Here is a 17461-nt window from a genome sequence, read left to right as displayed (position 1 = left end):
TATATATATATATATATATATATATACTGTATTACACTACCATTCAACATTCAAACTGACCCCATACTTGAACAGTAGTGCATGTACTGTATATATGTCTGTGTGATCATTACCAGCAGAAGGGATCATGTCCACCACTGAGCCCAGCTCTCTCCTCTTGCGCTTGGGCAGACGGGTCTTGCTCAGGGCCTCAAAATGGGCCTGCATGGGTTCATCAATGCTGAGAAAATTACACTGCAGGAATCCACTTAGAGTGGTGGCGGCCATCTCCCTCACCTAAAAACATGAAGAGAGAGAGACAAAGAGAGAGAAGGAAATAAAGATCATTACATTGTTACAGTTCAGGCTAATATCTTGTGGCCAAAGGTTCAGACAGTTTCTCTTTTCAGTTATCTGAAAATAGTGTGGGAAGTACAGAGCAGGGAAAGACGGGGTCAGAACTTTTCTTTAAAGAAAAAAAATACACAGGGCCTGAAGAAAAGAAGTGTATAGCATAGCAGAACAGTGCCATCTGCATTACAGAACAAAACAAGATGTTCCAGAGCAGAACTCCAGTCAGGTTGAAATGGGTAAATAAGCAAATATAGAGTTTATTACCAGTGATGTGCTAAACAAATAGTCATTTAACCGGTCTCAAGGAAGAACTGTGTAATTAGGCAAAAAAATCCTTAGTTATTAAAAACACAGACAGCCATAAAAGCTGACTCAGCAATAGCAATTCTCGGTGCATGTCTATGAGAGTTTAGGACACGCATCTGTGGTGAAAAAGAAACAATGGCTTATGATTTGAAGCTTCAAAATCTAGTGACCTTGGCCAGTGTGCTCTGATATTTAACTTTGAAACCGTCACGTTCTCATTGGCTGGTACCAATCAACTGAATGGCTGTATTACATCAGCAGACAGAGGGTCGTATGCACCATGGAACCCAAGGTGCTTTGATTTAATAGCCTGAATTAAAGGGTGTAGTTTTCTTCCACTCATAACCCTATTCTTTTCCCCCTTTAGCCTCTTCTCTCTGTTTGCAGTCCTCTCCTCTCTGGAAATTTGAACATCTATCACCATGGAAACAGAATACTGCTGCAGCGGGGAGTTGCCATGGTAACAGTAAGAGGGATAGAAGGATAGAGAGTGTGAGAGAGAGAAAGAATAAAGGAAAATGAGAGTGCAACATCACTGAAAAGAGAAAGAGACACTTTCACCAGAGCGGCCTACGCAATTGGCTTTCGACACAGTTAACCTTAGCGATTACACTCAAACACATGCATGAACAGAAGGTCGTGCTTATTCTTAGTTGCTTCCGTTTAGATTTTCCTCTAAAAGAACTCAAATATAGATAGATATATAATCTTGAAGAGTGATCAGGCTTAATTCAGTGGAGTTGAGTGAAACGTATCTTAAACATGCAGATATCTGCACACATCATGGGAGTGAAATCCGAAGAAAAAGACTGCGACTGAGCACTGCGACTATGGCCTGTGTATTAAAGGTATGTATTATGAGGGCCCAATATTTGGAAAATGTCCTCAAAAATTTATATTAACTGCAAAACCTGTTTTCTATTTTAATATATTTAAAATGTAAATTAACGGGATGGCAAAGCTGAATTTTCCATTACTCCAGTCTTCAGTGTTACATGATCCTTCAGAAATCATTCAAATACGCTGATTTGGTTTTTATTATTAATCTTGTAAACAGTTGTGCTGCTTAATATTTTTGTACAAACTGTGATACATTTTTTATGATTCTCTGATGATTAGAATGTTCAAAAGAACAGCATTTATTTGAAATAGAAATATTTTGTAACATTATAAAATGTCTTTGCTGTCACTTTTAATCAATTTAAAAGGTAGAGTACCACATTTTAAAAGGGCCACACTAGTAAAAGTAAATAAATAAATTGGTAGTTTTAGAAGTAAATGTAAAGCTAGGATGTAGAAAATACAATAAATTAAAATGACAAATAATGTAATTAAATTATAAAATTCGAATGAAATTAATATATAAACAATTTTAAATAAATACAAATGTGCAATGCAAATGTATTGTTTGTCATATTATTTGTGTACATATTAACATGGTTAAAATGCATTGCTTCATATGACAAACTTTTATTAGTATTAAAAACTGCCAAAAAATGCTCTCACTATGGTATTAAAATGATTCATTCAATTAATTCATTCATCAACAGCCAGAAAGTCTGCCAAGTTTGTCGAATGAGAGATTGTTGTGCAATTCTTCATTGCCGAGTCAGTGATTTTATTCGAATGCTCTGCTGTTTTGCTGATTGGCTGTCATAGTTAAAGTGCTGTTCATAAAGTTCATCCATTTAATTTTTGCATTTTATGATGTTGATTGAGGAACACAAATAATTCATAATATTCAGTATGAAATGACTATTATGTACTCTCATATTAGGCTTGGCAGATGATTGGTTGTTCCCCACAGAAAATAAAGAGCCAGAGACAACCCTAGTCCTCAGAAACTGCGAAACAAACCTTTATGCATGTGCAAGTTTATTCACACACCTCAAGTTGTTCATCCTCCAGCAGGCGTAGTACCAGCGCTCTCACGTCACTGACGGCCTTGGCATCACTGAGGAAGGTGAAAAGATTGTAGAAAACCATGATCTGCAGGTAGGTGAGAACGGTGTAACGTGCGTGCCATGAGCTGATCCTTGAAATCTGTAACATATAACGCCATCTGCTGGTCAAATCACACATCAAACCCTCACATTCACACATAACTCCTACTAAATATGCTGTTTTCAGCTTTTAGTGTGTGTGTGTGCATGCGTTATGAGCACTGGAAAGTCACCTCCTCAAGTGCATTGAGGACTTGTGGGATCTGCTCTGAGTACAGAAGCCCCTGGGACATGAGAGACAGACACATCTTAGCGTCTCTCTTCATCTCATCATAGCTGTCGTCATTCTCCACGGGAGCAATCTAGAAAGAGAGAGAGAGAGATAGGCTTAAAAACACAAGATTTGTAGGGAGTGAACTCAATTAGGGACAAAGTCTGGACTCACTTTAAAGAGTAGAGGGAGGAGACGAAGCTGTTCAGGGACCGCAGAAGAGAAGGAGCGTCCAGCACTGGTCATCAACCACTTCAACACTGTCACAAAGACAGTGAAAAACACAAAATATCCCTGAAACACTTCTGCACACTCATTTTCACTTTCTCAAACAATCATGTTCACACACAAACAGCGAGACACACAAAATACACACCAGTTTTGAGTAATTTGATGGCTTGTGTCCTCTCGTCTTGATCTCCCACTGTGTTCTCCTCTACCACATGGTTCTGGATCTCCTCCTCACCCTCCGTTAAAGGCTTGAGCCTGGCCAGCACACGCTCTGTGAACTCTGCGATGCGCGGAGACATGGTGGGCTGAGTGTGTGGTAGGTTCACGTCAATCATGAAGATGTAGGTGAGCACACTGAGAGACAGGACAAGAAGAGAGTAAGAATGAACTGCAGTTGCTGAATGTGTTGCTAATATACAGCGGCTCTGAAGGCAAATTGAACATGAAAAAAAACACATATAATGTTGATTTTTGTATTCAAGCACATACCTGCCGATGCGTTCGCGTACATTCTTGTAGACCTGAGTGAGTTTGGGTTCTAGGTAGTGTAGTAACCTGTGAAGCAGCTCTGGGACCCTCCACTCCTGCTGAGCAAGACCTCCCTGCAGCACATACAGACGGCTGAAAAAGAGACATGACATTGCGTCCAATTACATGACAAACTTAGACATGAAATATATACAAGTCACATTCATCACATTCCTGCTTTTAATCCATTACATTCAGCTTTCAGTTTGGTAGTGATGTCATACCAGGCGTCCACAAATGAGCCTCCTTCTCCTGTGACCGGTGATTCCATCAGCATCTCAAACAGCCAGTGCAGCTTTCGTGGGTCTCGGCTCTCCTGTACAATACACACAAACACAAGGAATCATTTTTTGGGAAAATATGAAAGCATATACTACTGTTTAAAAGTTTTGGGTCGGTAAGATTTTTGAAATGTTTTTGAAAGAAGTCTTTTATGCTCACCAAGGCTGTTTTGATCAAAAATACAGTAAAAAATGAAATATTGTGAAATATTATTTTAATTTAAAACAACTGCTTTCTATTTTAATCTATACATGTTAAAATATATATTTCAAGTGATGGTATGACTGAATTTTCAGCAGCCGTTATGCCAGTCTACAGTGTCACATGATCCTTCAGAAATCATTCTAATATGCTGATTTGGTCCACAAGAAATATTTATTATTATTATAATAAATGAAAACAGTTTTTTCAGGATTCTTTGATGAATAAAAAGTTCAAAAGAAAGCATTTATATGAAATATTTTATAACATTATAAATGTCTACTGTCATTTGATTTAAAACTTAAACTCATAAAACACAAACTGCAATCTTTTGAATGCTAGTGTAGAATAACAGATTTTTCCAACATACTTTCAGCATTAGCCTTATTTATATAAGAATATGAGACTTAAATTTAATCCACAATTTAAATGGCATGTTTTTTGTAGATAATTGTGCAAAAACTCAATGATATAAAACATATGGGTCTACATCCTACTAAAAGAGGAGTTCATGCTCTAAAAAGAGTGACAAAGGTGTCCTTACGCAGGCAGTGGCAATGCAGGTGCCCCAGTCTGCATACGTCTCAATGGTGATATTGGAGAGAGCTTTACGGAGGAGTGGACACAGTAGAGCCCACAGTTTTTCCACCTGTAACAAACAACACAATCACATACAAACTCAAACACGTTTACATCATTCAGCACCAAAACAGTGATGTTGAAGACTCTAATCCTCTGAACTTTGTTGAATTGCAACTAAATGCGTGTGTGCTAATACCTTGCTGTAGCTCCAGTGTTTGGAGCCCCTGATGAGTCCAGAGATGATCTCCGCCACACAGCGCTGGGTGCTCTCATGGGAATCTGCAACCAGTCGCTCCATATGAGGCTTCAGCAGAGGCAGGAAGGCATCATCAAAGTTCCGGAAAAGACCCTTTTGCAACACAAGACAATGTTTATGTTTTTGCTGTTACATTTTTGCTGATATTTTTTTAATTGGCTGGATGTCAGATATACTGTAGAACCAAATTGGTTTGAACAATGGACTGTAGATGCACGTCTGAATACTCTCACCTTAAAAAGGCAAAATCGTCGTGGGCTGAATTTATCTTTCCCCTTTCTGTCCTCCTGAGACAAATAGTGGATGAACTGATCTATGAACTGCTGGTCTGAGAAATGATCGTATATGATCTTTTCACTCTACAACACAGAAAACAATGAGGTGGTATGAGTATCTGTTGAGATTTTCAGACAGTGGTTGGGTTTAGATGTCATTTAATTTGAATATTTGTGTACCTCATTCATTTCTTGTCTTGTTTTGCCCTGTTTAGGCTGTTCCTCAGGAGGGGCATAGAGCATCAGCGTCCTTAAAAAAAAAAAAAATAATAATAATTTTAAAATCAATTTTGTGTTGATCTTCAATCAACTGCTAAATATATGCTACCATTCAAAAGTTTGATTTTCAGCAGCCATTAATCTAGTCTTCAGTGTCACATAGTCCTTCAGAAATCATTCTAATATGATGATTTGGCACTTAAGAACCATTTCTTATCAATGTTGAGAACAGTTGTGCCGCTTAATTTTATTTAATTTTTTTACAGAATTCTTTGATGTATATTAAGTTCAAAAGAAATCTTCTGTAATACTGAAAAGGTCTTTACTGTCACTTTTGTGTGTACATCAATTTTCTTTATATTCCTCACACAAAGCTATTGTATGGCTTTGGAAGACATGAAATATGGTGCATGACTCATGTATTTAAGCACTGTAAGCATGTGTACCGTGGCCATGTGGAATAGCCCCAGTGGGTTTTCTCAATGAAGCAGCATTCATCCCAGTCCTGCTGGGAACGTGGCAACCTGCTACTGTCATACTGCAGCCACTGGTTATCAGACCTGTCTCCTGCCAGCAGAGAGCCTAGAGCTTTACCACCACCTACACGAAGAACAGGAACAAATAAAGCTAAAATCTCAGAAATTCTTTGATATGAGTCAATTCTTACTGTATGGTTAGCAGAGGCGGACAGTAACTAAGTACGTTTACTTGAGTATTATTTTTTTCTGGGAACTTATGACTTTAATAATATGACTTTTAACAAATATTGTACTTTTCACTCCACTACATTTCTATCAAGGTCCTCGAAGTAGAAAGTCATCACTACTGTATGTAGCAGCTTTGAAAGTCAGTGGGTGATTTTTTTCTTCTCTAAAACGTGACTCTTTTTTTCAGACAGCTTATCAGTAATCACTCTTGTAGGGCTACATGAAGAGATTTCCCAGCATTTTTGAACACTGACCAGTTGCAAATGTGATATTTATTTACAGCAATTCAATAATAAGAAGTTAATATTGTGGTATATATTAGACACGATATTGTCATGTATATATTAGACATGTTTTTTGCTAAATTGTGTAGGTGAAAATATTAGCTATAAAGCCACAGAAGACCTGTTGTGCGTCTCCTAATAAAACACAAAAGGTGTTTGACTGAAGCAGCACTGCACAGACTGTTCTGTGTGTGACATTAAAGTACAGCGAGAGCGATTAGACAGCATTTCAAATGTTTGTTTTGATGTCAAATAAGTCTTGCTGCTTTGCTTTTTTGTTAAAGCAGTGTTGCTGTTGTAAAGTTATACATCTACAGTTGTGTTGCTGGGTTTTAAAGCACGTTTGATTTTTGTTTTCTTCCTTATCACTATGTATTTACAGGATTTCACTGTCCACTCTGTTCAAATGTGGATGAATGGCTACACATAGATGTGTGCACACACTGTCAGAGCTGTGTGAGATCACTACCATCTTGCTTTTGTGGGGGTGGGTAGGGGTGTTAAATTTGTTTTTTGTTTTTGTACTTTCACTCAAGTAATGGAGTTGAGTACGTTGTCCGCCTCTGATGGTTAGTGTACTCACATGATTGTAGAGACGTTTTGAGCTCAGATAAGTCGTAAGGATTCACTGCCACTTTCTTGTGAGGTCTCTTAAGCTGCTTTAAAATTCCACTCACTGCTGATATCGCACCCTGAACAACAAATAGCACACGACAGAATGAAGTGCGTTTTTTGTGTAGCTTTCCTTGCACACATATGTTCATAAGTATAATTGTGACACAATGCACACACAAACACACATTGCGAACTAAGAGCGAGTCGTGGTTCAGGCTCTCAATGAAAAAGAGGACTGCAGAGGAAGGCAAGGGGTGGTCATCTCTCAGCATCAGAGAGAGGAAGCCGATAGCTATCTGCTCAAACTTCCAGGGCCTGCCAAATAAACAAGCATATGACCAATGAATTTCCATGACTTTACCATCCAGACATTTGCTGTCCAATCTCAAAAGACACAATGAGTAGACGTACAGGTTTCGGTCGTAAAGGCAGTCCAAAAGATCCACCACTAGATTCTCATACTTTCTGTTAGGATTGATAAAACAGAAAAAACTAAATTTTTGTGTATATCCACTGCTTAACTGGATATAAATTGGAAAGCATATTTGTATGTAGTTTTTTTATGCATTTACTTACTGCACTGAGTCTTTGTTTTTCTGTTCCTGTCTCTTTCTTCCCTCCAGTTCCTCCTGTTCAGAGGCGGCACATAGAGTCGGTTCTGGGTTACTAGATTTCATCATTTTTAGAGCAACCTCCACACAACTCTCCGGGATCTGAATATGAAAGAAAAAAGAACAGTGTCACAATAAAAAATACTTTTACTTTTGTTATAACTGCAGTTGAAGTTGAAGCTGGTGTGCGATGACAGTAAACATATTAGCAAAACGAACGAAGGCTTTCCATCCACTTAAAGCTGAAGTGTGTAATTTTTCCCCGATGTTTAGTTAATGTTTCTCCCTCATTTAGGCTACTATTTGCTGAACTCACAGAAAAGTCAACTCCAATGGTCTCGTACTGGCAGTGGATTTTGTCAGCCAGATCATCGAAGAGCCGGACGACCGAAGACTTCTCTAGAGACATGGAGGGGCTCAAACCAGAGCGTATGATGACAGGCCATGTGAGAGTAATGCAGTCCCAGTACTGCAGGTTAGCAAGACAGATAACAGAGTGGTTCCCTAACAGACAGTACAAGGCACCCTGGAGAAGAGTAAAAAAAGACATAGACAAAATATGATCCTATTCAATTTTGCAAAGCCGTCAAATGTCAGAACGATCAATAGGAACAGAAAACATTTTTAGTTTCTTTTAGTGCAGTTATTCATCACGAATGGTGTAAGACCTACTTTGAATTGCTGCTGGGTAACGTCAGTGCGGTCTGGGTCCAGATACTTCAGCACTGCAGGGATGACATCTCTGCAGCATAAGTTGTAGGTACCCAATGCAGTGAACAGCACATTCTGAGCTTTACTCCTCACCTGAGGTAAAATAGAGACTGTTAATGGTGTATTCATTGCTTTTGTGTGTGAATACATATGCATGTATGTGTGTGTGTGCGTGTATGGCCTTGACATACCTGACTGTACCTGCTGGTGGACAGTCGGAGCAGGTCATTTATCAGGTCTTGATGAACACTCCTGTAGCAACATCCCTCCTTGGTCAGATTTCTTAACTGAAACACACACATAGGCACAAAACATACTCAAAACTACTGAAATCTTAACAAAACATGCTGAAGAGCACAAAAATATGCATTCTTATTTTATGGTACCCAAAAATATTATACATATAAAGGGGTGAATCTCATGAAAACCTGTTCGGGGTCAATTATTTTACACTAAAATCAAAAGAATTGAATATAAATATTTAAACATAGCTTTTATGACACATTCCACATAGACTTCATTTTTCATTTTCATCTTTATACACAATATTACATAGAACACATTAATAAAATAAATGTAATTATATAAAAATGAAAAATGTAAATAAATATGTCTGACAGGTTTTGTGAGATTCACCCAAACGCTCTATAAAATGTTAATTATTTTAATTATTATGAGTTACCTCATGTTGCAACATGACTCTGTCTATGAGTAGAGCTCTGATGTGCTGTTTACTGCCGTGAAGCTGGAGAGAAGAAGAGGGAGTTTCAGTCTACTACACATCAAATATAGAGATTAGTAACAGACATTAAATGTGCCTCTAACCTTGTTCTCCATGGACTTCTTAATAAGACTGAAACTTTTCCAGCGGGAGTCAAACTCATGTTTGTGTGAGCCTTTGAAGTGAAGCAGGTCATTGATGATCTATAGAGGGAAAACACCATTTGTCAGTCATACCACTGCTTATCACCAATGCAATACTGTAAAGATAATCTGCACATCCACACAAATGTTAGAGAAAACCTGACCGTGTTTCAGTTCACCTTTAGAATTGAGAAGAGGGATTTGATGTCGTCCTCTGAGTGCTCTAGAGTATGGTCTATACAGATAAACATCATAGAGTTCAGAGAGTCTTGAATACTGCAGCTTTCAGTTCAGCCAATATATAACAATTATCATTATAAAATAATTGATCACATCTGATGTTAGATGTTAAAAAGGTTAGAAAATTGATCTGCTGTATTAAACTTTAAAGTTTAAAACTAGAACAGGACTCAGTGTGTTGGAGTAACTTACGTAGTAGAGGTCTAATCACCTTACAGATGTCCTCTCTGTAGTTCTCTCTAGACAGGTCTGCCACAATCAATAATAATCAATTGCCAAGCAACTAATTCATTAATAAGTATAGCTCTTGCACGGATACTAAACACAAGAAGGAAATGCTCACTTACCATAGTCTACTCCCGTGTACACGTTTGTCTCGTATAGTGGAACCATACTGTTTGCCCTGAAGTAAGAAACATTGCAAAGTTAAAATATTACTAAATCAATGTTTAAAAATAAGAGTACCAGAGCATCAAATACTGTATAGTTTTACAATCCATGCATACTAAATTAAAAGATTTTTGTTGTTTTTGTAACTGTAGTACATTGTGTGTGTCACTCACATCTCTGGCACAGGTTCTCCATACAGTAGAGGCAGAAGGCTGCCTGCTCCCAGAAGGCAGTTATGAACAATGGACAGACTCTGCAGAACGTCATCCCTAAAGAGACCAAACACATTAGCAAATTAGTCTTTCTCTGATCTTTTTAATTAACGCATCAAATTAAAAATCTGTCCATCTATGAAAGAAACAACAATATTTCTTAAATCAGTCTTACATCATAGTCTCTGATTTGTCTCTACAATCCCAATTCCAGAAAATTTGGGATGTTTTGTGAAATGCCATAAAATCAAGAATATGTCATTTGTTCATTCTCTTTAACCTTTATTTAACTGACTAAAGTACAAAGAAAAAAATTCCAATGCTCCCTTTCAGTCGGTCACTTCGACGTTGTGTCGAAATTCCAACACTAGGGGTCGCACTTGGGAGCCCAGACACCTCTGACATCATTGAGAAAAGGCCAATGAAACTGGCAGCAAAATTTGCATTAGGGATGGGTGATACCATTTATTTTATTTTCGATACGATACCGATACGATACTTCTAAACTGAACTTTTAAATTATTGAAATTTATTAAATTACTTAAGAGTACAATGGTTAATGATATCCACTTAACTTTATATTTGAAATGCATTTTAACATTCAATACGCCTTAATTGCAACTTATTAGTTTATATTTTTGTTTACACATGGTTAAAATATGTTTACTTTAGTGGTAACCATGGAAATCTATTATTAAAATATATATAGTTGAACTATGGTCACTTTCGTAAAACCATGGTTCATTTTCATAAGGGACTGCCAGTGAAAGGCTGTTGCACGCATTAAAAGCAAACTTTTATTCTGACAGTGTATGATTTATATTAACATTACAGAATAGAACATAATCAATATGAACTTTTAACGTTTAATTTAAATAAATGTAATTGCACAAACTATGTAGGCTACAATTTCAGTTTATTTATTGTGAAATAATTCAATCATATATGTTTTTTTCTGTCCTCTGATAGCATTGTTCTGGGCTGCTGCTCCCAAAGGCATCAATACTTTCTTATGATACTTTTGGGAAACGCAGCCCTATTCGAATGCACTGTCAGAAGTGAGTGAATGCTCTCTGTGATTGATTGGTTCCATCTTCAGATGAGCAGGAAAATAGTTCTATCCTACACAATTATTCTCTAACATAGGTTATTCGTCCAATTCAATGCGTATTGTATACATTAATTTTTTTGTTAAAAACAGATTAGTATCGATAATTTTTATTTGAGTATCGATACTTTCGATACTCGCATCAGTATTGATATATCGATACTTCAGGATCGATACACCCATCCCTAATTAATTTGCATAGCTATCCAGGCCATGATACTCTCACCTATTGTCCTTTGGATATTTTATAACCTTTTCACTTTTATTTTGCCTCTGTCCCAACTTTTTAAAAGTTTGTTGCAGCCATCAAAATCAAAATTAGTTTATATTTACAAAATATATTTAAGTTGGTCAGTGAAAACTTTGGAAATCTTTTCTTTGTACTTTTGTCAATTAAATAAAAGTTAAAGAGAATTAACAAATCACAGATCCTTGATTTTATTGGATTTGACAAAACATCCCAACTTTTCGGGAATTGGTGTTGTAAATCATTGAATCATGTGAACGTGTACCACAGGAGCCAGGGGTATTTAAAAACATTCAGATTTTTGCCACTATGAAACAAAAACATAAAATCAATTAAAAAAGGGTCAAGGATTAAATAAATCACAGTTAATCCCTTGTTATAAACACATTCAGTCACTTTTTAAAGAAAATTCAGTATAATATGAACACATTTCTGGCTGTGGGGGTACGGATGAGTTCAAACACAGATAAGATGTTACTGTAACCTGTGGCTGACCTGCTGATGTCTTGTTCTCCCTGTGCGTGTTTCTGCAGACGCTGGAGTTCAGGCTTTAACAGCAGATCCAGCAGGTAGAAAACAAACTCTTTCTCTTCTGTGCTGGGCACGTGCCATTGGATGCCCAGGTTCAACAGGTCTCCAGGCTGCCCCCAGTCCTGATTCAGAGAGGAGACAGAGACAACTAGTGGAACATCAGCTTCCATGACATGATTTTTTTTCTATCTCAAAACTAAAAAAAACCACAACAACAACAGTGACCGATGTTTTGTGTAATTACGTATACTGATGATAATTGGCGTTATGTTTAAAATCATCCTTGTTATATTTTCTTTATACACTTTTCGTTAAGACCTTAAAAAAAAGTTACAAAGAAGTTTCATGGATTTGTTTTCATAAACTTAGAAAATGAGGGGAGTAGTTCTGATTTTCTGAGAATGCAGAGGTGGAGTCAAGTTCAAATGAACCATGTAATAATACGTCAGACAGTGAGGAAGAGTGACGTCTGTCCGTCTAAGAAAAAGTACTCAGGTTAACCAATGCTTGAGATGGTGACGGAGCTCCACTAATCCATCCATTTACTCAATCTCATCTCTTTCTCTTTAGAGACATTTAATAGGATAAAAGTAAAGCCCGGTCACAGGAGCAAACACAGATATATCCAAGCGGGACATTCCCGTTCACTCTGCTGTTGTGAATGGTAATTTACACATTTTGTTATATTTATTTATAACATTATTATTATTATAATTATTATTTATTATTATATTTTCAGACTTTATTCACATTTACATTTATTCATTTGGCAGACACTTTTATCCAAAGTGACTTATAGTTGGGGAATACATAGGGTGGCCATATGTGACCCTGGACCACAAAACCAGTCTTAAGTGTAAATTTTTCAAAATTAAGATATATACATCATCTGAAAGCTGAATAAATAAGCTTTCAATTGATGTATGGTTTGTTAGGATAGGACAATATTTGGTCGAGATACAACTATTTGAATATTTGGAATCTGAGGGTGCAAAAAAATCAAAAAATTTAGAAAATTGCCTTTAAAGTTGTCCAAATGAAGTCCTTAGCAATGCAAATTACTAATCAAAAATTAAGTTTGGATATATTTACAGTAGAAAATTTACTAAATATCTTCATGGAACATGATCTTTACTTAATATCCTAATGACTTTTGGCATAAAAGAAAAATCTATAAATTTGACCCATACAATGTATTTTTGGCTATTGCTACAAATATACCCCAGCGACTTAAGACTTAAAGGGGTCATATGATGGTTTTTAAAAGATCATTATTTGGTGTACTTGGTGTAACAGAATATGTTGACATGCTTTAATGTTCAAAAAACACATTATTTTTCAAATACTGTACATTATTGTAGGTCCTCTATGCCCCGCCTCTCTCAAACGCTTCGTTTTCTACAAAGTCCCTCCTTCCGACAAGCGCAGTCTGCTCTGATTGGCCAGCTGACCCAGTTCACTGTGATTGGTCGAACACCGCAAGCACTCGTCAGAAATGTAACGCCCCTTACCATAATCAAAATTACCTCCTCTCCTAGGTTCACGAAACGGTCGTCCATAAAATGCATTGCTGTTCTGTTGTTAGTAATCTTAAAGATTCCTAAATGCATCTACTTTCGGAAGGCCAAATAAAGTGCTTTTGCTTTCGCCTAGAAACACACAGCGTCTCCCTGACATGGCTGCTTCAACACTAACTGCGGTTACTGAATCCATGCCTTCTTTCTTTGCTTGCATATTTGGGCGGCATTATGCAAATATTTCCACATAGTGAGGTAGATATGTGGGGGCGTGTTAGAACGAGCCGTTTTAGGGGGGCGTGGCAGAGTCTTAACTTTGATAAAGAATATCTCTTTGGTTTTGAGACTTTAGTCTTTGCAACTTCAGGGATCTTATCTATGCACAATCAGCTTGTAACACTCCAAAGAGAAAGGAAAACTTGAAATCGCATCATATGACCCCTTTAAAGGTTTTGTGGTCCAGGGTCACATATGTGCCATTTATACGGGAACCATCCAGGCCAGGATTTTTTTATTGTCTAAAACATCCAAACTTTAGTCTGACCAATAACATGCAGGAATTGTACATAAGTCCTTGAGATGTTATTTAGTCCCCTTTACTTGTATTGTACATTTTTTTATTACTATACTTAACAGGGGTCATATTTTATTATAATATTTATATAATATTAATGCACACTAATATCACAATAAAACAATTTTTTTGGACTCTTGGATAGTCTGCAGATTCTTCAGGATTATGGCGTCATATTTCAGATTTTTTCTAAGGAGAGCTGAGGCTCAGGGTTAGTGGCTAAATCAAGCCGTCTCATTTTCCACTTGAGACTGACCTTAATTGGTAAGTATGTGTCACTGTGCTGCTGGACGCCGCTGGGCACACTGCAGTATTCTCTGGGATAGATGATGGACATGGAACGCAGGATGTGATAGAGTAGCTTACAGGCCAGATTGTAGCCCTGCTTCCATTTCAGGTGCAGAGTTAACTGAAGAATCTGCACCAGCTGAGACCTGTAGAGTAACAGTTGATCACTACCCACACGGGTCACCTACAGACAGAGACAAGGACTGTTATTTTATACATCTCTAGATGTTTATAGTTATAGACTTCTAGTTAGAAATAGATTTTGAGTTAGATTCTAGAGTAAAGTTCCAGATTTCAAGAGTTCTAAATATCTATACAGAATTTGATTTCTAGATTTAGATTTATAAAGTTTTATTTTTTTCAATTATAGATATACACTACCATTCAAAAGTTTGGGGTCAGCAAGGTTTTTTTAAAGCAATCCTGAAAAACATTTTTTGGTTTCAACAAAAATATTAAGCAGCACAAATGTTTTCAACATTGATAAGAAAAAATGGTTCCTGAACACCAACTTTTCAAAATATTACTGTTTTTACTGTATTTTTCATCATAGAAATAGCCCTGGTAAGCAAAACATATAAAAAAAAAAATCTTACCGACCCCAAACTTTTGAGTGGTAGTATATGTTATGACTAGGTTTAACTCCATGTGTGTGTTTATAATAACCTGGAATATTTCCATAGAGCATTGTGTGAGGATAGTGCAGAATGTGGAGGACAGGCCCAGCTCCAACAGACTCTCCAGATGAGTCATTTTCTCTGTCTCCATCTCCTCTTGAGTCTGTTCCGGTGTACTCGTGTCAATCAGTGCAAAACATCTAAATACACAAAAATGAGAGGGAGAATGAGGATACAAAAAGAAATACACATGTACAGTATTCAGAGACAACAACAACAACGGTTCTCTGAGTTCTGTACCTATCAATAAATTGAAGAACAAAATACTCGAACTCTGCCGATGCTGAACACAACTCTTTTTCCACCTGCACAAAGACAATAAATGAAAAGATTGAGTTGCACATTATGACATGTAAAAAGACTAATGACAGGAGGATATCTCACCTGTGTGAGGTCATTTCTTGTCTGAACTGCAGCTGAACAGTCCACCAATGGCACAAGAGTAACAAAAGTTGCTAAAAACTGGAATGTTATCTGGAAAAAAAAAAAAAAAAAAGGTAAATATACAGACCTCTATAAGACCATTTGCTAGTCTTGGACGGAAAAAAAAAGACCTTGTGTCACCTAACCCTGCCTGAAACTGGAATAGTGCCTGGTTACTACATAGTCTTACACTTTAAATTACACAATGATATTCTTAGCTAGGACAGGCTAAGCAGTATTCATTTTAATATAGTATTTATTAATATTTTTATTTGTTATTTTTTAAGCTTTTATTTTTTTATATAATTTAATTTTATGTTTACGTTTTGGTAATTTTGTTATGTGCTTTTGTCATTTTTAATTTATATTTATTTCAATTCTAGTGCATCAACAAACTTATTTTATTTCAGTTAGTTGAAAAGACAAAATTTCTATGATTTCTACAAGTTTTTTTTTTTTTTATCTCGAAAACATTTTTCATTAGTTTACCAATTTTCACTGGTAATTTTCATTACAAGTAACCAATAACTTTCTTGAACAGACCCTCACCATGCACTTTCTGAAGTCGTTGGGGTCGACCCCAGGCAGAGCCCTCATGAGGAGAGGCAGCATGTGTGTGGGGCCCTCTGGAAACCTCTGGCCCCCAGCCACCAGGCTCTGTGCCACACCGATCATACAGCTTAGGGTGGCGGTCAGCTGGTGAGGTGCAGTGAGGGTCTCCATGGCAGGATATGTCCTTAAATGAGACGGAGAACAGGAGGAAAGTGTCTCGAAAATGCTTTTATGTGATAATGTCAAGCCCATCATCCACACGTCATCAATTTATTCTCTCAATTCTAAACTACCAAGGGGTCGTTAACAAGTCAAATTGTACAAAACATTTATAAAATTATTGTACTCTTAAAATTGTTCATTTATGCCCATTTAAAAAGAACAAACAAACAAACAAACAAACACTTACTTCTCCAGCACTGGAGGAATGACTAGCTCAGGTCTGAGCAGAGCAAGGTTTTGCAAGGCCTGGGCAGCATCCAGGCTGCCAGTTTTACTAAACATCGCCAACAGGACGGGCTGCTTCATGCTTTCCACAAAGTCTGTGATGTCTTGCTCACTGAGAAGGTGGCTCTCGGGAACAGGAGTCAGCCACGTTGGCGTCCGGTAGCGTTCTCGATGCAGTCGCTTCACAACGCTGGCAGGTAAACGCTGCACGAGCTTCATGAGTTTCATCTAGGGACGGACGGATGGAGCAAAACAAATAAAACTGTTATTTATAAATAAAAAGAAAAGAAAATGCTAAAAATATATTTTTTTTTATATTATTTGATTTTTGTCCATTATTAGGTAGTGTAATGAAGGGGAGAATAAGGGTGGAATGAACTTGAAATGGAGCTCTGACCATAATGATATTATTACAACTGCGAAACAGATCGAATTAACAAACATCAGACCCATCCAGCACCCACATCTCAATGGGTCTGTAATTATGAGATTTATATAGACAAATGTGTCATTGAAGCCTAAATAAATAAAGCAAACATGGATTAAATGAAATGTTAGTTCTACTGAGCTTTTACTCTCAAAAAATGGCACTAACTGCCATTTGATCAAAGGGATGAATATTAACTTCGACTTCTGATTCCCATCTCAGTGAGTGAGCATGTTGGCCTTTGACACATTCCTTCCTGCAATAAAACATTTTGTACCTACCCTGTGATGCCCACCACAAACCACACAATTAATTTGCATCAAAGGAAGAACACTTTCTGTAAGCTTAAATATACAGACCTCTATAAGACCATTTGCTAGTCTTGGACGGAAAAAAAAGACCTTGTGTCACCTAACCCTGCCTGAAACTGGAATAGTGCCTGGTTACTACATAGTCTTACACTTTAAATTACACGATGATATTCTTAGCTAGGACAGGCTAAGCAGTATTCATTTTAATATAGTATTTATTAATATTTTTATTTATTATTTTTTAAGCTTTTATTTTTTTATATAATTTAATTTTATGTTTACGTTTTGGTAATTTTGT

At 36.9% G+C, this 17461-nt stretch overlaps 1 protein-coding gene across 1 annotated transcript in view; it reads right to left on the bottom strand.

The window, feature by feature from the left end:
• The window catches only part of LOC107553194 (proteasome activator complex subunit 4A-like), a 33615-nt gene that overhangs the window by 4787 nt on the left and 11367 nt on the right, over window positions 1-17461 (bottom strand). The window contains 30 exon segments of the mRNA XM_016235327.1: window positions 114-276; window positions 2527-2682; window positions 2816-2944; window positions 3028-3113; window positions 3230-3438; window positions 3574-3705; window positions 3837-3928; window positions 4640-4744; window positions 4874-5026; window positions 5167-5292; window positions 5389-5458; window positions 5874-6027; window positions 7002-7110; window positions 7219-7348; window positions 7445-7498; window positions 7610-7746; window positions 7961-8170; window positions 8317-8448; window positions 8547-8642; window positions 9038-9100; window positions 9181-9279; window positions 9399-9454; window positions 9652-9708; window positions 9807-9862; window positions 10023-10118; window positions 11912-12069; window positions 14295-14545; window positions 14839-15143; window positions 15244-15308; window positions 15388-15477. Of these exon segments, the coding sequence (XP_016090813.1) occupies window positions 114-276; window positions 2527-2682; window positions 2816-2944; window positions 3028-3113; window positions 3230-3438; window positions 3574-3705; window positions 3837-3928; window positions 4640-4744; window positions 4874-5026; window positions 5167-5292; window positions 5389-5458; window positions 5874-6027; window positions 7002-7110; window positions 7219-7348; window positions 7445-7498; window positions 7610-7746; window positions 7961-8170; window positions 8317-8448; window positions 8547-8642; window positions 9038-9100; window positions 9181-9279; window positions 9399-9454; window positions 9652-9708; window positions 9807-9862; window positions 10023-10118; window positions 11912-12069; window positions 14295-14545; window positions 14839-15143; window positions 15244-15308; window positions 15388-15477 (3739 nt within the window).

This window comes from Sinocyclocheilus grahami, unplaced genomic scaffold (genome assembly GCF_001515645.1).
Source record: "Sinocyclocheilus grahami isolate Dianchi unplaced genomic scaffold, SAMN03320097.WGS_v1.1 scaffold466.1, whole genome shotgun sequence".
In the NCBI taxonomy this organism is placed as follows: domain Eukaryota; kingdom Metazoa; phylum Chordata; class Actinopteri; order Cypriniformes; family Cyprinidae; genus Sinocyclocheilus; species Sinocyclocheilus grahami.
Note: the sequence above shows the minus strand (reverse complement) of the source record. Positions and strands in the feature narration are given on the sequence as shown.